The following is a 22,144-nucleotide window of genomic DNA, read 5'->3' on the forward strand; positions in this document are numbered from 1 at the left end:
GCAAAGGACTTGAAGAGACATTTCTCCAAAGGAGACATGACCAATAAGACATGACCAATGACTAATAAGCATTTGAAAAGATGTTCAACATCACTAATGTTTAGAAAAATGCAAATCAAAAATCACAATGAGATACCATTTCATATCTATTAGGATAGCTACAATATTTCAGAAAAAAAAAACAGAAAATAACAAGTGTTGGCAATGATCTGGAGAAATTGTAACCCTTGTGCACTATTGGAAGGGTTGTAAAACACTGCAGTTACTTTGGAAAACAATATGACAGTTGTTTTAAAAGTTGCCATGTGATTCAGCAATTCCACTTCTGAACATATACCCAAAAGAATTACAAGGTGATCTCAAAGAGACATTTGTACACCCATGTTCATAGCACTGTTCATAATAGACCCAAATGTCCATCACTGGATGAAAGCCAGCTTGAAACTCAACATTTAAAAAACTGAGATCACGGCAGCCGGTCCCATCACTTCATGGCAGATAGAAGTGAGAAAAGTGGTAACAGTGACAGATTTATTTTCTTGGGCTCCAGAATCACTGCAGACAGAGACTGCAGCCATGAAATTAAAAGATGCTTGCTTTTCAGAAAGAAAGCTATGACAAACCTAGACATCATATTAAAAAGCAGAGATATCACTTTGCTGACAGAAGTCAAAGCTATAGCTTTTCCAGGAATCATGTACAGCTGTGAGAATTGGACCATAAAGAAGGCTGAGTGCTGAAGAATTGATGCTTTTAAATTGTGATTCTTAAGCATCCTTTGGACTGCAAGGAGATCAAACCAGTCAATCGTAAAGGAAGTCAGTCCTGAATATTCATTCATTGCTAAAGCTGAAGCTCCAGTACTTTGGCCACCTGATGTGAAGAGCCAACTCATTGGAAAAGACCCTGATGCTGGGAAAGATTGAAGGCAGAAGAAGGGGGCAGCAGAGGATAAGGTGATTAGATAGCATCACTGACTCAATGGACATAAATTTGAGCAAACTCCAGGAGATAGTGGAGAACAGAGGAGCCTGGCATACCATGGGGTCGCAGAGTCAGACAGGACTTAGTGACTGAACAACCACAGTAAATATGTACACACAGTGGAATATTATTTAGCCTTAAAAAGGAAGGAAATTCTGACATATGCCACAACATAGATAAGCCTTGATGACATTATACTGAGTGAAACAAGCTTGTCACAGTAAGACAAATACTATATAATTCCACTATAGGAAGTACCTAGAGCAGTTAAACTTGTAGAAACAGAATGTAGAATAGTGGTTGTCAAGGAATAGGGAGTTATTGATATAATTAAATGAGTTTTTTAAGTGAGTTATTGTCTAACAGTGTTTCAGTTGTTCAAGAAGAAAACAGTTTGTGAATATACTTCATGCTACTTAAAACTAGTAAGATGGTAAATTTTACCCTTTGTGTATTTTACCAAAATAAAAAAAAAAATATATATATATATATATATATTCAATTGCATGGGTAGAAGGACAAAGGACAGTGCAGTTCAATTGGTTAGGGAGAAAATGTGGGTAGATTTTATGAAATAATGTTAAAAATAATAGCAAACTTTCACTGAGGCCTTACCACATGCTAAGAGCTATTCTAGAGCTCAAAGAACCCTTGTAAAACCCGTCCTGTTCTCTCTGCCCATCCATAAACTGCAGCCTCTGGGCTTGGGACTAGCTGGACATCTGCCACCAGCTGCCACCCCTTAACAGTGCCTTGAATTCCCCAGGCTTTCAACATGCTGTTCCACAGAGCCATCGAAAAGGCTGACAAGGTGGAGGACATCCCGGGGCGCATCTCCTCCCTGACCGAGAGCATCACCCATGCCGTCTTCCTCTACACCAGCCAGGCGCTGTTTGAGAAGGACAAACTCACCTTCCTGTCCCAGATGGCTTTCCAGGTGAGGAAATCAGTCGCTGAAAAGCAGCCCCAGAACCCAAGTCTCGCATCTCTGTGTATTAGGTACTTCACTGCTGCTTGGAAGCCCTTGGATAGTTTGAATTTCCCAGAGGGAACTTGGGCATATGTCAGCCTTGTGAGTAGGTCAGCATGCAGTGGCTTGGGTGGGTTTGCACTTGGGGCAACCACATCAGCTATTACTCTGTAAAACAGGTCCATGAGGCGTTGGCCTCACCTTTCCAGGTCCTGTTCAGACCTCCCAGCTATTTATTCTCCTAGGGAGCTTCTTGGAGAGAATCTCAAGGTTAAAGTTCCAAATCTGAGTGGTCCTGGGAGGTTTTCAGAGCCCCATTAAAAAACAGTAAATGGGTGGAAAGAGCTCCAGGTTTCACACTCTAACCTTCAGTAAGACCTCTTTCTGATGTGGACTCTGCAAAAGATTTTGTTGAAATAAAAGTACCCATGGTGAGAAAAAAACCATCGAGGACCTCATTCCTAGATGAAATAAACATGTGTTCCTTTTATTAGTTTGTTTGCTGTATAACTTTTTCGGTCAATTCAAATCTTGATGAAAGATGTCTTGTTTATTTTGTGTCTTCCCAAGTACTTTGCTCAAAGAAGGCATTTTTAAATACCTGCTGTTAATAGTGATAAACTATCACTTCTCTCAACATTCAGAAAACTAAGATCATGGCATCTGGTCCCATCACTCATGGCAAATAGATGGGGAAACAGTGCAAACAGTGGCTGACTTTATTTTGGGGGGCTCCAAAATCACTGCAGATGGTGATTGCAGCCATGAAATTAAAAGGCGCTTACTCCTTGGAAGGAAAGTTATGACCAACCTAGACAGCATATTAAAAAGCAGAGACATTACTTTGCCAACAAAGGTCTGTCTAGTCAAGGCTATGGTTTTTCCAGTGGTCATGTATGGATGTGAGAGTTGGACTATAAAGAAAGCTGAGCGCCGAAGAATTGATGCTTTTGAACTGTGGTGTTGGAGAAGACTCTTGAGAGACCCTTGGTCTGAAAGGAGATCCAACCAGTCCATCCTAAAGGAGATCAGTCCTGGGTGTTCATTGGAAGGACTGATGCTGAAGCTGAAACTCCAGTACTTTAGCCACCTGATGCGAAGAGCTGACTCATTTGGAAAGACCCTGATGCTGGGAAAGATTGAGGGCAGGAGGAGAAGGGGATGACAGAGGATGAGATGGTTGGATGGCATCACCTACTCAATGGACATGGGTTTGGGTGGGCTCCGGGAGTTGGTGATGGACAGGGAGGCCTGGTGTGCGGCGGTTCATGGGGTCGCAAAGAGTTGGACATGACTGAGCGACTGAACTGAACTGAACTGATCATTTCTCTTTCAATAGTTTCGGTGTTAATGGATTCCTTTGGGATAAAAAAGAATATATGGGTGGAATCATTTTATAATATATGTGATAAACAGGAGTAATGCATTACAAAATGGAATTTTTCTTTTTAACGTTCTCCCAGGTTTATCAAGATACAATAGGCACATACGTTGTATTAGTCCAGCATGTTCAACATAATGATCTTATGCATGTATATATTGTGAAATGATTACACTATAAGTTTAGTCAACAGCCTTCACCTCATATAGTTACATTTTTTCCTCATGATGAGAACTTTAAGATTTACTCTCTTTTATTGTTGTTTAGTCCCTAAGTCATGTCTAACTCTTTTGTGACCCCATGGACTATAACCCACCAGGCTCCTCTGTCCATGGGATTTCCCAGGCAACAATACTGGAGTGGGTTGCCATTTCCTTCTCCAGGGGATATTCCCGACCCAGGGATGGAACCTGTGTCTCCTGCATTGGCAGCGAATTCTTTACCACTGAGCAACCAGGGAAGCCTTACTCCTTAGCAACTTCTTAATACACAATAGAGTACTGTTACCTATGATCAACATGCTGTACATTACATCCCCAGTACTTGTTTATAACTGAAAGTTTATACCTTTTCATCACCTTCATCTGGAGAAGGAAATGGCAACCCACTCCAGTGTCCTTGCCTGGAGAATCCCAAAGACAGGGGCGCCTGGTGGGCTGCCATCTATGGGGTTGCACAGAGTCGGACACGACTGAAGCGACTTAGCAGCAGCATCCCTTTCATCCATTTTTCCACCCCCACCACCTACCTCTGACAACCACCAAATTGTTCTCTGTTTTTTTGGATTCCACATGAAAGTGAGATTATACAATGTTTCTCTTACTCTGTGTGACTCTTTTCCTTAGCATAATGCCCTCAAGGTTCATCTGTCTTGTCACAAATGACAGGATTTCCTTCTTTTTATGACTGTGTAATATTCCATTGTATATATGTATGTGCATATATAAAAATCATACATACATACACACACACACACACCACGTTTTCTTTATCCATTGATCCATAGATGGATGCTTAAGTTGTTTCTGTATGTTGGCTACTGTAAAAAAAAAGTGCTGTAATGAACATAGGAGAACAGATATCTTTTTGAGATAGTGATTTCACTTCTTTTGGATGTATACCCAGAAGTGAAATTGCTGGATTCTGTGATAGTTCTAGTTTTAATTTTTGGGGGAACCTCCATATTCTTTTCCATGTAGTTTTACCAATTTACATTCCCGCCAACAGTGTTAAAGGGTTCCTGTCTCATATCCTCACCAGCACTTGTCATCTCTTGTCTGTTTGCTAATAGCCATCCTAACAGGTGTGAGGTGACATCTCGTGTGGGTTTGATTTGAATTTTCCTGATGATTAGTGATGAGTGATGTTGAGCACTTTCTCATGTATCTGTCAGCCACTTGTATGCCTTCTTTGGTACAATGACTATTCAGTTCCTCTGCCCATATTTCAATCATACTGTCTGTAGGTTTTGCTGACATTTGTGTGCTTACATGTATTGTTCATGAACAGTAATGGACCAGGGATGGTACCATATGAATACACACATGTGTGTACAGCTATTTAAAACTTTTTAGAATATGTTGGTGAATTATCTATCTGAAATAATGTTTACATAAATGCAAGCTTTATATATATATGAGGAAAATTTTTTGTTTGATGAAATAAATCAAATTGGATTAAGAAAAAAATAAGAAAAAAAATTTTAAAAATTGGATAAAGAAAATTTATCCAATAAAATAATATTCTGATACATGTTACCACCTGTAATGCATTTTGAAAATATCTAGAATTTTTAAATAGCACAAATCTCAAACATTTTACCTGTTTAACTTTATAAGGTGTTATAGTTTTTATGTGGAAATTAGGAATATTTTATTTGGATTCCTCCTAAATATTCTATGAACTTTTTATCAGTTCTGTAACCAACATGTCTAAAGTTCAGTTCATGATGTGTTTGTTCAGTTGTGTCTGTAAAACAATTTCCAGTTTTTTCTCAATATAATCTCACATCTAAGAAAAGTCTTATGTATCTCGTAGTTTATTGAATGTAATTTCTATATCAGGACTAACTTACTGTACTAGTTTTACCTTTTGTTTGGTGATTTGGTCCTTTTTCATCTGAGGCTTTCTCAATTTGTATAAAAAGTTTCAAGACAAGTTTGATCTAACAGCAGAAGGCTAAATATGAAAGCATATTTTAAATATGCTGCTAGTAGGCACAGGTGTTAAAATTGAAATGAACCAGGTTTGGTAATTATTTGCCATTAGATTTTCAATCAAGATTTTGAGCTCATGAGCATAATCTAAGATCCCTTATTTGAAGCACAAACTGATACGTATCTATAGGAATTCTCAGAAGTCTTAGCTCTGCCTTGTCAACCATGTCTATTAAGTGGTGACTGCATCCTTGCTTTCGATGCGAACCGAATGACCCTTTCCTGTTTGTGTCCTCTGAAGATTTTGCTGAGAAAGAAAGAGATAGATCATCTTGAACTGGATTTCCTGCTTCGGTTCACAGTTGAACACACTTACCAGAGTCCTGTTGATTTCCTCACTCATCAGTCATGGAGTGCTATTAAGGTATGTTGGGAATATTGATTTTTCAAAAAATTTCTAAATCTTACTTCAAATCTCAGTTCTCTAAAATGTAGTTTTTAAAAATATAGGTGATATACACCATTTTAGTTATAGATACATGCTGTTTTAATTTTTTGAAGAACTTCCCATACTCTTTTCCATAGTGGCTACACCAATATACATGCCCACCAACTATATTCTAATTTCCCTTTTTTATTTGGAAGTAAAGGAACTTTTGATCTATTTATGGATGGGAAAGTTGTTAATAAATATGTACAACGTACAGGACCTTTGGTTAAAGTTGAGGAGTATAAGTGATCTTTTTTTCAGTTGACCTGAATCTAGTTTCTTCATTTGGTTTTTCTTTTTTATAGTATTTCTGTACTTTTTCAAAATAGTTTTGTTAATTTATACAGTATAGTCATGTATTATCACTGTAAAATGTTTAAGCAGCACAACCCTAACTGTAAATCCTTATTCCATGTTTCTGTCAGAAGATCCTATTATTAAAAGTTTATTCTCTGACTCTGGAATTCCTCAGAGATGCTCATCACATGCTAAGCTTCACCATACTCTTTTTTCCCTAAGACAGGAATATTTCTCTGTATTGAAAATAACTATGTTTTTCCTTAGTTTTTTAGTATGTTTAGGTTTTATTTTTTAAATAGAATTTTTAATTAGATTATTACTCTAGAATTATAAGTTCAAGTTCAATTGTGTTTCACAGTCTCAGCAGAAAACAAATGGCAAATTCAAAGTATGATTTTTAAAAAGTTTAACAAAGAGTATATTTTCATAGTATGAGAGGACAAATGAGGGGATCAGCCAGGGATGGGGAGGGAAAAGGTTAGTGAAACTACTGAGAAAGGAAGTTATGGGCGAGAGCCAACCTATGGGAACTGTGGCATTCCGTAAAGAAATGGAGCCACCACTAAACAACATCCCAGGAGAGCACTGGGGAAGAGGTACCTTCGCCTCCTTTCACTAACCCTCCAGGCTCTTGCCAGTGCTTCCTGTTGATCAGACCCAACCAGGCAGAAAACCAGGAAGCTTTGTTCAAGTCATCCTTTGCGATCACCCTCTTTGGAGGGCAGGAAGGGTCCTGAGTAAATCTGAAGAGGCAGTGAAGACTGTCCAGCACCACTTACCTGCACAGGATCCAACATAGTCACACGTCTTGTTTTTTTTGTTTTGTTTCAGGCCCTTCTTTCTTTCTTATTCTTTAATTTTTAGTTTATTGTATAGATGAGTAACGGTGTTGTGGTTTTTTTAGGTATGAAGCAGATAATCAACAAGGACCTGCTGTCTAGCTCAGGGAACTCACCTCAACATCCACAGGTCTTTGTCTCAAACTCCAGGCTGTTATACACTAGCTGCTATATTAGTCACCTCTGCTCCCCTGTTTTATCACAGGCGGTCGCCCTCATGGAAGAGTTTCGAGGCCTCGACCGAGATGTGGAAGGATCTGCCAAGCAGTGGAGGAAGTGGGCAGAATCCGAGTGTCCAGAAAAGGAAAGGTTACCTCAAGAATGGAAGAAGAGAAATTTAATACAGAAGCTGATTATTTTGAGAGCAGTGCGCCCTGACAGAATGACATATGCTCTCAGGTGGGGGCAGTTAGCTCTTACAGAAATTAACCTAGAGGAAATTTTGTCTTAAAGACTAGAAGTATCCGGTGGAGACTCAGTGGTGGAGACATTATGGTTCATGTTAATGAAAAGTGATTCTGCCAACATTTTTATATTATAATCACTGCTGTTGCTAAGATTTGCTAAACACTGAACAGCATGCTAGTCTGTCAGCGGACTGAGCGTATTCTTCCTGAAAACCTTAATTCTGAAATCAGTAGGGGAAACAGGAAACTGATGGAAATAGTCTAGGAAGAGCGCTGGCAGAGTTCAGAGGCCAGGAACTTGCATTATCCTAGTGTGATTCTCATTGTCTTTCACTTAGTGGTGGCACTTTGGCTCTGAAGATTTTGCACATCAAACAAAAAATGAATTCCTTTCATGGATTCACTTACAGTTCTATAACTCTGCAGCCAGAGCAATTTAAAAGCAGAACCCTTGTCTGAATCTTGGTTTAAGTGTCCTTTTTCTTTGCCCTTTTGGCTTCTCGGTGGTAGTATGCTGCTTAGTTCTAATTTGAATTCACCAGCCAGAGAGTTCTCAAGTTCCTTCCCTATGGAGCTGCTTTTTCTTCGGTCGTATTCACTTGCCGCAGGTATTTTCCTTTGCTTTGTCTTTTCAGCCAATTTTCCCTTTGCAGAAGCCTCTGTCGCACCCTACTTTACAAGTTAATTCTGCTTAGTAGTACTTACTTTCTGCTAAATCTGATGCTGCTGGCAAATAATCCCTGCTTAATTGAGCTTCCCTGTGTTAGAAACACCCCAAAAAGCATTTGTATATTCATGAGAAGCCCAACAGGCTGGAAAATTGCATGGCGGCAAATCTAATGAACTGTTCATAAGTAATGGGGGGTCTGGCAGGGGGTTTGGGGGGACACAAAGCCACATGCAGGCAGCTGATGATACTCAGGAGGGTCTCGGTAGCCCCCCAAAAAGAATGTAGCCTTCTGATTTTCATCTCTTCTAAAGCAGTGAGAGATTTCACCGACTCAACTGCATAGATCTAGTCAGATTCATACTGCCGTTATTATAAGACATCATATGTTCTAAACAAGGTTAGCTTCCTTCCTGTGTCTGCAGTTTAAGCTGATTCAAGTTGTGACACTTATCAAGGTCAAAAACACCAATCCTGTCTTTGGCATCATTTTTTTTTTACAGGAATTTCGTGGAGGAAAAACTGGGTGCCAAGTATGTAGAGAGGACCAGATTGGACTTGGTTAAAGCATTTGAGGAGAGCAGCCCCGCCACCCCCATATTCTTCATCCTCTCTCCAGGAGTAGATGCCCTCAAAGACCTGGAGATACTGGGTGAGTGGCCAGGAGGTGGCCATCCAGCCCTGATTCTCACCCAGCGCCAACCCAACCTTCCTTTTCAGCTCACAGTTATCTTAGTTGTTTTTTTTTTTCCCCTTTCTCATCTGTTGGAGATTGAATCTATGGAAAATGTAAGGTTAATAACACTGTAGTCAGAAGAAATGTTTAAATGGAGCATTCCTCTGGTTGGCATAATGCAAGTTTCTTTTGTACAATTTTCTACCTTTTGACTAGATGAGGGCCAGAGGGCAATTTTCTACATGCTCTTGTAATCTTGTGCCCCCTGTGACTAAATAATGGTCATTAGAGCAAGTCTATTCGGTCGTGCTAGGCACAGCCGCTTTATGCTGTCGATGACTATTCCCCACGGCCTGCTCGGAGAGCTCCGGGTTAATAGAGCTGTGACCTGACTCTGCCGGATTCCAGCACGGCCTCGCAAGGTGAGAGGCTCCTGCGTTTTACCGAACAGGCTGATCCGGTCAAAAAAATGATGTGATCCCTACCACATGTTGCTCCTTTTTGTGAGGGCAGTGTTTTGCTACTCCTGCAAGAGTTTATAAAGCTTAATAACAATGCTTGCCACCTATCAAAATGTCAAAAGCTTTATTATGATAAAACCAGAGGAGCTAATTTCCACAGGCTTTGCTAATGCTTGTGAGGAGGCTGCCATTGACACTGAAAGCTTAAAATGATGCTTGTTGAAACAACAGAGGTTTAGTTTGGATTCTTTGGGAAAGTAACCCAGGAGGTAACAGCGGTTACCAGATGGACGTCAGATAACAGAACACCAGACCTTTCTCACCTCTCCTTGGTTCACTCTTCCTCTTGCTGTGTCCTGCCCTCCTGCAGGCAAGAGACTGGGGTTTACAATCGACTTGGGAAAATTCCACAACGTGTCTTTAGGACAAGGGCAGGAGACGGTGGCAGAAACGGCCCTGGAGAAGGCTTCCAGAGAAGGACACTGGGTCATGCTCCAAGTGAGTATCACGTTTTCAGGGGCCACACGGGGACTGAGCACGGATGGGCGGTGCAGAGTCACCCTGCCCCGTGGGGAGGAGCCTTTCACAAACACATTGTGATCTGCAGAGCCCTGGGGGCTCTCTCAGCAGCAGTGACACCTCCAAGATGACAAGGCGCTCAGCCGAAAAGAATAGATACCATCTTTTGAGGGATTTCCTAGCCATTGTGGTTTAATTTTTTTTTTTTAATTATTTATTCATGACTGCAGTGGGTCTTCGCTGCTGCATGGGGCTTTCTCTAATTGTGGTGAGCGGGGCCTGCTCTCTAGTTGCGGTGGCTTCTCTGGTTACGGAGAATGGGCTCTAGGTGCACGGGCTTAGTTGCCCTGTAGCATATGAACTCCTCCCGAACCAGGAATCAAATCCATGTCCCCTATATCGGCAGGCAGATTCTTATCCGCTAGACCACCAGGGAAATCCTAAAATTTAAAATACTAGAGGGAGCCCATTATTCTCTTTATGTACGTATATCTGAAACACCCTGTAGGGCTTGAGGACAGACAGACAGACAGAGTACCAATAGTGTGGTCATGACATCTGTCATTTGCATATGGCTTTAAAGTTGGCAGAGCACTCTTGCATATCTCATGATCTCCCATGTCTCTGACTCTGCCCCTAGCTTATTGTGTAGCATTCTCTTTGTAAATTAAAGAGTGAGGATTAGTCCCTTTATCCTTTCCAGGGCTTCTATAAATGGGTCTGTGAGTCTACCACTCAGAGCTCTCTGGAGTGGTTTCCATGACTCAGGATTCTGGTGTCAACTGAAAAAAAAAAAAAAAAAAACCACAAAGAAGGTATGAGTTCAGTTTTATTTGGGGACCTCACTGAGGACTATAGCCCGGGAGACAGACTCTCAGCTCTGAGGAACTACACCAGACAGGTAGTGGGGAGAGTCCAGTGTGTATGTGATCCTGGCAACCAAGCCCACGTCTCAGTAGAAGGTTGCTGCTAGTCACAAGGAGCAGATATCTCTGCTAATGATTTTAGTGATTTTCTAGGTATAAAAGGATACAAGAAATAGATTGAAAAGATTTTCTCCTGAAAATATCTAACTATGAAGGTCAGTTCTACCAGATTTTCCCAGAGTATAGAGTGCCTTATTCCTGACCTCCACCCTGAACACCTCTCAGGGTGTGTTGAATGCCAGCAATTGCAGTGGCTGATGATGTCATCCTTATAGAAAGAGATGGCAAGCAGCATTTTTTAGTTTGCACCAACAAGAACCTAGGAACCCATGGAGGCCAGGCCAGCTTCAGGCGGCACCTAGGGGCCAAGCAGACTCCTTATACAGCAGGGCACGCCAGCTGTCTTGGGAGGTCTGGAAATAGCTTTTTGATTTGGAGCACAAAGGTTCTCTTTTATATGCCAGACTCTGTACTAGGCAATTCATTCCTGGGATACAGTATCTCTAATCATCACAGCAAAGCTGCAAGGGTAGGTATGCCCATCCCATTGTAAAGATAAGAAAATTGAGCCTCCGAGTAGTCTGGAGAGCCTCAGGGCCACCCAGTGGGAAAAGGACAGAGTCTGTTTGGCAGCGGACGATGAGTTTTCAGCTAGCCCACACTGCCACCTCATGCAGTCAGGACGCTGGCCTTCCCTAATGTCTCCAGTGTCCAGAGCTGATGAAGTTTGCATTTATGCTTAAAATAAAATTGGATTCACAAAGATGCTGCCCATTATCCAAACAGAATATCACTTTCTGGGAGAGTAAAACCTACTGCTTAAACCATGAGCCTTCAGTGTGGGGACTTGGGATGACGTGTCCCCTTCTGAGCCTCACAGAGTCAAATGTCTGACAGTGGCAGGTTCGTCTTTCTAAAACTAGCAGTTGTTAGTTGGACAGTTGTGTGGACCCTGGGATCTTCCCACAGAAGAAAGAGTTCTTTGCAGATTCTCACATCCAGAGGCTCAGACTGGCATGGAGCTGGGAGGGATGCAGCTACCTCGTGAGAAGACAGGACTCAGAGTGAAATGCTTCTGTCAGTTTTATGTCTGTGCTGAGCTACCAGTTGTCCCCTTCCCCCAAAAAAGTGCAAGTAGTAAGTTTTCCCATTTAAAAAAAAAAAAAAGCCTTGAAAGACCTTACTTTGTGAAGGGTCTCCTTTTGGGTATCTATTCTAGACATTTGTTCTTAGTGATAAGCCAGAAACTTAGAATGTAACTTTTTTTGCTATTTTTTTTGCCACACTCTGGCAGTTTCCAAAGATTTGTAGTATCCCTTTGATTGGCAGTTAAAAGAAGAGCAGGACTTTGCAGCATGACAAGACCAGCGTAATCAGAACTTGTTATATTATTTGTATTTTACATTCAATTTTGTTGGCATGGGCAAAGGATATGTATGCACATGTTAATCAGTTCTTATCCAGACTCCACTGTAGCCAATTACTATGACCAGAAATAGCGTCCCTCAGGATATTTAGCTAGCTAGGGTTTTGTCAGAAAACCCACACTCCACAGAAAACTGTAACTAAGGTAGCAGGCTGGCGCTGTCTTTATCTTATGCACACCAGATGATTTGTGAATTAAAATAATGGAATTAAAAAACACTTTTCATGGGCAAAGTGGGTTGTTTTCAAGATATGTATTGACTAAAATTGTCGCACAAACACTGCTGCTCTTGGACAAATGGCCATAGATATCTAGCTAGTCTCAAAGCTGGTATCCTCAAAAATGGTCCCCAGGCTGAATTCCAAAGTGTGATTGTATACAGCAATGGTGCACTTGGAGATTTTTCTGTTCCCTGACTCCAAAGTCACCACCTAGGGATATTTTTACATTTGTTTCACATAAACTTTCCAAGCAAGGCATTGTCATAGTCCTTGAGGTAGAGAATCAGAACACATTTGAGCATGCAAAACAGATTTTGTTACAGATTTTGCTCCTGCTTACTTGTATGAGTGCACAGTTAGAGTGAGAAGCACTCTCCTTACCATCTAGTAGCAAGTAAGGGAGGAAGCTTAGAGAGCCCTTACCTACTGTAGAAGTTTTCTAGGGTTGCCATACCAGAGTATCACGGATTGGATCATTTGAGCAACAGAAGTATAATTCCTTATTGTTCTGGGGGCTGGAAGTCTGAGATGAAGGTGTCAGCAGAGTTGGTTTTATCTGAAGTCTTTCCCTTTGGCTTATAGATGGTAATATTCTCCCTGTTTCCTGACATGGTCTTCCTTCTATGTGTGTCTGTCTGTCTGTCTCCTAATCTCTTCTTCTTACAAGGACGCCAGTCACACTGGACAAAGGTCCACTTCAGTCTGCTCTGCTTGCTGCGCTTAGTCACTCAGTCGTGTCTGTCTTCTTGCAAACCCATGGACTGTAGCCCGCCAGGCTCCTCTGTCCCTGGGGATTCCCCAGGCAAGAATACTGCAGTGGGTTGCCATGCCCTCCTCTTTAATGGCTACATTTAGCCTTAATTACCTCTTTTAAGAACCTATTCCAAATATAGCTGCATTTTGAGGAGCTGAGGGCTCAGTTCAGTTCAGTTCAGTTCAGTCACTCAGTCGTGTCCGACTCTGCGACCCCATGAACTGCAGCACGCCGGGCCTCCGTCTCCATCACCAACTCCCGGAGCCTACCCAAATTCATGTCCATCGAGTCGGTGATGCCATCCAGCCATCTCATCCTCTGTCGTCTCCTCCTCCTCCTGCCCCCAGTCCTTCCCAGCATCAGGGACTTTTCCAGTGAGTCAGCTCTTCATGTCAGGTGGCCAAAGTATTGGAGTTTCAGCTTCAACAACAGTCCTTCCAATGAACACCCAGGACTGATCTCCTTTAGGATGGACTTGTTGGATCTCCTTGCAGTCCAAGGGACTCTCAAGAGTCTTCTCCAACACCACAGTTCAAAAGCGTCAATTTTACAGTGCTCAGCTTTCTTCACCATCCAACTCTCACATCCATACATGACCACTGGAAAAACCATAGCCTTGACCAGATGGACCTTTGTTGGCAAAGTAATATCTCTGCTTTTTAATATGCTGTCTAGGTTGGTCATAACTTTCCTTCCAAGGAGTAAGCGTCTTTCAATTTCATGGCTGCAGTCACCATCTGCAGTGATTTTGGAGCCCCCCAAAATGAAGTCTGCTCCTGTTTCCACTGTTTCCCCATCTATTTCCCATGAAGTGATGGGACCGGATGCTCTGATCTTTGTTTTCTGAATGTTAAGCTTTAAGCCAACTTTTTCACTATCCTCTTTCATCAAGAAGCTCTTTAGTTCTTCTTAGCTTTCTGCCATAAGGGTGGTGTCATCTGCATATCTGGGGTTGATATTTCTCCTGGCAATCTTGATTCCAGCTTGTGCTTCATCCAGCCCAGAGTTTCTCATGATGTATTCTGCATATAAGTTAAATGAGCAGGGTGACAATATACAGCCTTGACATACTCCTTTTCCTATTTGGAAACAGTCTGTTGTTCCATGTCCAGTTCTAACTGTTGCTTCCTGAACTGCATATAAGTTTCTCAAGAGGCAGGTCAGGTGGTCTGGTATTCCCATCTCTTTCAGAATTTTCCACAGTTTATTGTGATCCACACAGTAGTCAATAAAGCAGAAATAGACATTTTTCTGGAACTCTCTTGCTTTTTTGCTGAGGGTTAGGACTCAACATATGGACTTGGAGGGACATGATTCAGGCCTTGACACCTTCCAATGTTCAGTATTCTCCCAGGGGAGAAAAGCCTAATAATGTCAACCACTGGATTGGTGTAGGTCTTTTTACAACAAAACTGTTTGGAAGAAAGATACATACATTACTGTTCCTGTTACCAAATCCAGATTTGGCCACTTGCTGCTCCAAAAGCCAATACTGGAGAGGCAAGTGCTGGTAGGCAAGTACTATTCCTTAACTTCTGGGGAGAAGGCAGACTCAGCTCCCAGAACCAACTCTGAAGGTTCCGCTCAGCAATGAAAGGTTTTAAAGGAAAAGGTAAAAAGTAATCTCAGTTCATCATTGAGGTAGGAGGGTCAGATCTACTGCCATCCCCCTTTGTGAGCTTCCCTCATAGCTCAGTTGGTAAAGAATCTGCCTGCAATGCAGGAGACCCAGGTTCAATTTCTGGGTCAGGAAGATCCCCTGGAGAAGGAAATGGCAACCCACTCCAGTATTTCTTGCCTGGAGAATCCCATGGACAGAGGAGCCTGACAGACTACAGTCCATGGGGTAGCAAGAGTTGGACACCACTTAGCTACTGAACCACCACCACTGCATGCAGGCTTGTTAGCACCTTGTGGTCATTCTTTAGACGCTGTTGTTCACACATTCTGCTCACCTGATTACTAAAGGGGAGGATGGGAAAAAGATCTAGTCATCTGTTAAGTACTTACTCTCCATTTCTGCTCCTTTGATCTAAGGGAAGAATCAACAGGTTAGGTAAGGCATTGTGTGATGAAAAGATTTGAGAGGTGCGCTAGGACCAGAGATGAGTAGAACATGGGGGCACCCAGGTCAAGGTTAGCTACGATATAGCTTTGCTAATGTGACAAGACAGGAGGGTATCCTGCAGAGAGCCGCTTCCTGCAACAGAGCTGCCTGCAAAACAGCTACCTACATTCCCTCCCCTGTTTGCCTTCATTCTGTTTCTTTAGCCATTATAATCTTAAATGTGTTTCTTTGTTGGAAATAATGATGTATTCCTGGGGATGATGTTTTCAGTTACTATAGCAAGGACTTCTCCGAAGCCAGAGATCATGTGAGGTATCTTTATACATCTCTCATAGCACCAACTACCAAGCCGAAATGGTGGGTGTTTAGAATGGGAGAAGCCTATTTGTAAATTGTAAAACTAAAAATCAAAGAGTGATGGTGGTGACATTTGTTTCCTACCCGATTTCTGACAGCCCTGGGGTTTAAGTTAAATAATGTTAGGAATACACAATGCATCTTAACAAAGAGTGATTGCTTGCTTTATCAGCCAGTCTTTCATCTCGCATGTCCATGTTAGAGTTCATACACCAATGAGTAGGAGCTGGAGTAGAGGAGATTCCATCAGTAACAACGAAATAGCTGATCAGGTGCATTTCTGGCCCTTAGTTCTTATACTTGATCAAACTAACCCAGATTAGTCTCAGTTATTGAGTTTGAACTGTAACAAAGAAAAGTATCAAGACCTCCATCTCAGAAGTGATTGGTGGGTATTGGAAGTAGGTGTGTGTGTTGGAAGGAGATTTTGGTTTACAAAGACAACCTGTAGTGATTTGGAGCACTTAATGTGTTCAGGGCTCAATTCTGTCGTGGTCTTTTCTTCCTCCTAACGTGATAATAAAGGAAACTTTAAATCATGGTTCTCTGTGTTTTCAAGACATTTCTATAAAGGAAAATGTTGTAATCTTGTAATTTAAGTAACATACTTCAGTATTCCACAGCAGTCATAAACCATGCTCTTTTTCAGAATGTCCATTTGGTAGCCAAGTGGCTGAGAACCTTGGAGAAACTGCTTGAAAGATTCAGCCAGGGAAGCCACCGAGATTACAGGGTTTTCATGAGTGCTGAGTCGGCACCTACACCCAGCGAGCATGTCATCCCTCAGGGGCTCCTGGAAAATTCCATCAAGATCACTAACGAGCCCCCCACAGGAATGCTGGCCAATTTGCATGCTGCTCTCTACAACTTTGATCAGGTAAAAAAGCAGAAGCCCAAAGCCTGGGTCTTCTCACAAGACTGTGAGACCTAAAACCACAGCCTTATATATAAAAAGAATGAACAATCATGTGCCTTTTTGAGAAACTTGCTTATTGAAGACAAACATGGCAGGCTAGTATTTCTAACCATAGAAAGAGGAAAAGCCATTGCTCTTATTGATGTTATTGAGAAGGATGATGATGATGACATGGTGAGAGTTTTGGTATACTGTTTAATATTTTTAGGTATGATTTTGATATCAGTAAATTTAAAGCCCTTCTTTTTAGATTATATCCATACTACCTTCAAATTGACATTTTCACCTCCTTTCAAAATAAAATTCATACCTTTATAAATTAATGATAGTTCTATTACCATTAGTCTCTTTGTTCAGATGACCACATCTGTCTCTGCTGTAATCAAGTCCGTCAGTTTCCTTGTTGCTATTTCTGTGAGCTCCCATTCCTTCCTCTAATTTCTTGGAAATCCTCAGTAAAAAACATTCTTATTAGGAGAAGTAGAATAAGCCCTAAAGAGAAAACACATATAATTTGGTGATACATATTCAGCCTCCTGTTAGAAACATTATTACACTCTGAAAATATGTCTACATGCTTATTAACTTTTTATCTAGTACCCTCTGGACCAATACCCAACTGAACATTATAAAGGCATTAAAATAATTGGCTACCTAAGAATATAGTTTTGAAGAATACAGTTAATTGCCTAATTCAATAATTGAGTAGTTTGAGCCTGTTTACATGATGGGCTGTATAAACAAAAGGCACTCAGAAATTTTCGATGAATCTGTTACATATTTGAATTATCCTTCTGTGTGAACTAAGGCAGGCCTGTGTCTTATTATCCCTTGACTTGTCACAATTCCTGCCATTTATGACATTCCTGAGCTTTTTCCCAAAGAGACAAATGAGTAGTTTGACATATTCAAATAGGATTTATCCAACTCCCCAGAACAGCTGTCTTTGTTTGTAAAAGTAAGCAGTTCATGAACATATAGGCTGCAGCCCAGTTGTCCTTCAGCTTTTTTTTTTGGTAAGCAGCACTCTGATAATCAGGTAAAACTACAGACACTCTCCCCAGGGAAATGTACATTGTTGCATACAGTCACAGATCCCCAGAGCCTGTGCCTGAATTCCTTCCCCAGTGAGAACAGCATGTTCTAGTTTATGAAAGTATCAGTTCTTTTGACTGCTCCTTGAAAAACCACTTATATTAACTGAAGATTGCATTTATTGGAGAGACTCTTTAAGAACTTTAAGGGACAATATTTCTTATCTACTGGAAGGGCTCCTCTGAAATATTAAGACTAAATATAGTCATAAGTGGTGAAAACAAAGATAATCAATGTGTTTCACTAAATAAACTTTGCATCAAATCTAGCCAAAACCACCCGAATAAATGTTCTAAAGAAAATCTAAAAATTTTAAAAGAGGTTTTCATGAAATGCTGAATTGTCGTTATGTTAGAAAAAAAATGTAGTTATTATTCAGATTATATATTTAAAGGGTAGTAGTCTGTGCTCCCTGGCTATCTGTGTATAGATTCCTGGCATTGTTTATCAGTTAGAATTATGGCTGGCTATTTATGAAGGAAGTACAAAGCAACAGTGGCCTAAACAAGGTTATAAAAGGTACTTCCATCACGTGAGAGTTCGGGAGCCAGGTCATTCAGAGCTCCTCTGTGTCACCACGGAGCGGTCATCAGCCCAGTGCGCTTACCATGTTTCTAGGGTAGGCTTGCCTTGGTCCCAGGTGGCGGTGAGAGCGGCGGCTCCCGTATCTGTGTTCCAGAAAGTAGGATGAAGGAAGGAACAGAGAAGATGATGAAGGGAACATGTTTGTTTCCTTGTAAAGCTGCATTCTTCAAGTTAGTGCACACTACTTCTTTCAACTCATTGGTCAAACTTATTCACACTGCATTACCTAGCTGCAAGAGAGGCTGGAAAAGCAAATCTGTCTGGGACAGCTAAAATCAGCATGAAGGCACTTTAGGGCTGGCAGCTAGCGGTGTCCATCATGGACACCTCCTCTCCCAAGCGTACCATCCTGGATGTTGTGTGCTGCGGCTGTTATCCTATCTGCTAAAGCTTGTGACAAATGATGCTAACCGCCCTCTACCTTGGTTCCCCTTTGGGTGAGCTGAATGAGTCCTAGTGGCTCCTGTTGCCTGGGTGTCCTTAGATGAGAAAAGCACCCAAGGAATCCAGACACATTAACTGTTCTGTTTGGGTAGTTTTGTTTTACATGCTTTGATTTTCAAATCAAATACAATCTGTATTCTTAATCTTCTCCCCAAATCAGAATGTATCCTCAGATCTTGACATGGGTACTCATAGTGAACAAAGTTCATTTAGTATTGGTCCTTTACCACCTTGAACATTCTAGAGTATGTAAATATAATCACTAACTGACGAGTATTTACATGTTTATATGTAAAGAATCATATCTTTAGGATGCTGCCTACCTCCCCCTCTTCCAGCTTAATGGCACTGCCTCTTGGAGAAGATGTCATAAATGCTTGAGCTTCTTTCATCCCCAGATAACCAGATTTTTGAAGTAAAAATGTAAATTTCTTTTTCTGTAAGATTTGCAGTAGAAACAAATAATTGGTAATTGTGCATATTAAATTGGTGTCTGTGTGCATGCAACATAGTTATGTGTGAGTGCCTGTTCTCTCTTTACAATGTCATTTGTATATTTCCTGATATGAACACTTGATCACTTGTCCTGGAATGTGGAATGTTAGGCAGACTTATACATTTTTCTTGAAAAGCCCAATTCATATTTTCTCCTAACATCATTTATGTTATTAGAGCATAGTGAAATGGGCATTGACTTGTGATTTTCTTTAGCATTGAGGCTAAAACTAGGTTATATGCAGTGTAGATAGAAATAATGTACTGATTGTAGTACTTTGGGTTTTCTGGGGACTATATGTAATTCATGGAGGAGTTAAGTGAGTAGTTAGATATTCCTTAAGTAAAATTTTGTCACTTCTATTTAGTCTCCAAGAAATTTCTTACTTTTTTAAAAGCAATCAATTTTTATATCCTTCAACACTGAAAATGTTAGTTGCTCGGTCATATCCAACTCTTTGCAACCCCAAGGACTGTAGCCTGCCAGGGTGCTCTGTCCATGGGATTTCCCAGACAAGAATATTGGAGTGAGTTGCCATTTCTTTCTCCAGGGGATCTTCCCAACTCAGGGATCAAATCCACGTTTCCTATGTCTCCTTCCCTGGCAGGCAAATTCTTTACTGTCAACATTAATTCCAATTATATGATTTCTCTTCTTTCACAAGCTTGCCTTTTACTTGATGTACAGTGGAAAAATTATTTGTAGTGGTCATATACTTTCAAGTCCCACAAATTTCCTAGAAATGACCTAGTCATTGAGAATGACCTAGTGATTTAGTTGGGCCTGTACTGTCTGTGGCCTGGCCAATTCTAGAACTGTATTTGGTGGTAACCCTGGATTCTGATGAAAGCAATACAGAAAGGAACTAAAAAACTCTTCTAGTCCTGGACCAAGAGAACAAATTTAGGCTGGGTGCAGACTTCTACGAAAGGCCCTGGGAGGCCAGATCTGAACTCCCACCCAGAACAGGCTAAACAGATTTTGCAGATGCCCACATTGTCTGATTCATTTGCTGAAATGGCTTCCTCATCCTCTGCTGCCCAGCATGAGCTGAAGGGATAGTCCTCAACTTTTCTTCATTTGCCTCACAGAACTGAGAATGGCTCAGTACTGCCTATAAGTCACAGACAGCTATTTTTCACCTTTTAATTGTATGGCTTTGGGGGCCATAACCATATCAGTGTAACATGCCAGGTTTCCCTCTGGATTTTCAAAAAACATCTTACACATCTACTATAGAGGGCATATGTTTTCTACTCTTCTATATGCCAGTCTATCATTCCAGCAGTGAATTTTATTTCCAGTTCATTGGAAGAAAACCAGTTGTCATGGTGGTGGTTGTATTAGTTGTATTTGTATTAGTCAAGGGGCAGTACAGAACTACAGTGATTCAAAGAAGATAATTTCTTGTCGTTCAGTTGCTCAGTCATGTCTGACTCTTTGCAACCCCAGGGACTGTAACGTGCCAGGCTTCCCTGTCCTTCACCATCTCCCACAGTTTGTTCAATCTCATGTCCATTGAGTCAGTGATGCCATCCAACCATCTCATCCTCTGTCATCCCCTTCTCCTCCTGCCTTCAATCTTTCCCAGTATCAGGGTCTTTTCCGATGAGTAGACTGTCTCCATCAGGTGGCTAAAGTATTGGAGCTTTAGCATCAGTCCTTCCAATGAATATTCAGGACTGATTTCCTTTAGGATTGGCTGATTTGATCTCCTTGCAGTCCAAGGGACTCTCAAGAGTCTTCTCCAACACCACAGTTCAAAAGCATCAGTTCTTTGGCACTCAGCCTTCTTTATGGTCCAACTTAATTTCTGTTGCATATAACTGGCAGCTCTGGTCTTTTTAATCAACTACACACCCAAGCTGGTTGGTGCCTCCGCCATATACCTAACTCATGGCTTCCAAGTCACCTAATCAGTGTCTTTTCTAGCTCACAAGGAAGGGGTAGAATGATAAGCAGAGCAAGCAATTTCCTTTTAAGAAGTGATATGAAAGTTGCACACATCACTTCTGCTCAAATTCTGTTGGAAAAGACCTTGTCATGTGGCACATCCGGCTTCAAGAGAGGCTGGCAAATTATTTTGCAATGAGTGTCCCTGTGCTCAGATCATCTGTATTACCATGGAACTGAGAGGAATGGAGAGCTGGCACTCACTTATAGTCTGCTACACTGATGAAATTAAGATGATGGCCTTTTGTCATCCAGATTGTACAAGGAAATTTTTGCAGGGGAAAATGACGTCACACGGTATTACCACTGGTCAGAATGAATGGTCTCATTCTCTAGAGGAACAGAGGTATAACTGAAGCAAAATAAAACCATTCCTCTTAAATCAACAGACTAGCAAGTGCCAAATAGTTTCCTCTTATGCTCTCCCAGCTTAAAGCTGCGTGTCACCTCTGTCCTAGGTCTCTCTCAGAGTCCTCTACAAGATAATTGAAAACTCAGACCCTTGCCCTTGGAAACCATACAGGTAAATGATCACTCCTTTTTTCTTTTCTCCTAGGATACACTCGAAGTGTGCTCCAAGGAGCAGGAGTTTAAAAGCATCCTCTTCTCTCTGTGCTACTTCCATGCCTGTGTTGCCGGGAGGCTCAGGTTTGGCCCCCAGGGCTGGAGCCGCCGCTACCCATTCAGTCCCGGGGACCTCACCATCTGTGCCAACGTCCTCTGCAACTACTTAGAGGCGAACCCTAACGTAAGTGTCTATGGTCGCATAACCTTTCAGGGGAGCGTGCTGAGGCTGTCAGTCTTTGGGCACTATCAAAATGGACCATAATTTCTCTTTTGAAGCTACTATTGAAATTGCTTACACTATATATGCATCTTCTGCCCAGTGTGAAAATAAACCAGATCAAACGTTTTACAACAATGGATGCTCGAACTTTAGAAGATAGGTCAAACCAGTTCTACATCAGCAGCTTAGTACCCAAAAAAAAAAAATTGTCCTTCATTATGTTAACAAAAACAGTGGTTTACATGTGCATATATGCCAGATTCATT

General features: G+C 41.4%; 1 protein-coding gene across 1 annotated transcript in view; it reads left to right on the forward strand.

Annotated features, from left to right (window-relative positions):
- DNAH11 (dynein axonemal heavy chain 11) overlaps nt 1-22,144 on the forward strand; it is a 350,658-nt gene that overhangs the window by 305,819 nt on the left and 22,695 nt on the right. The window contains exons 69-75 of the mRNA XM_043872240.1: nt 1,751-1,921; nt 5,793-5,915; nt 7,326-7,519; nt 8,698-8,846; nt 9,702-9,829; nt 16,252-16,479; nt 21,648-21,839. Coding sequence (XP_043728175.1) covers nt 1,751-1,921; nt 5,793-5,915; nt 7,326-7,519; nt 8,698-8,846; nt 9,702-9,829; nt 16,252-16,479; nt 21,648-21,839 — 1,185 coding nt within the window. The remainder of the gene's footprint in view (nt 1-1,750; nt 1,922-5,792; nt 5,916-7,325; nt 7,520-8,697; nt 8,847-9,701; nt 9,830-16,251; nt 16,480-21,647; nt 21,840-22,144) is intronic.

Source organism: Cervus elaphus, chromosome 18, assembly GCF_910594005.1.
Source record: "Cervus elaphus chromosome 18, mCerEla1.1, whole genome shotgun sequence".
NCBI classification, from domain to species: domain Eukaryota; kingdom Metazoa; phylum Chordata; class Mammalia; order Artiodactyla; family Cervidae; genus Cervus; species Cervus elaphus.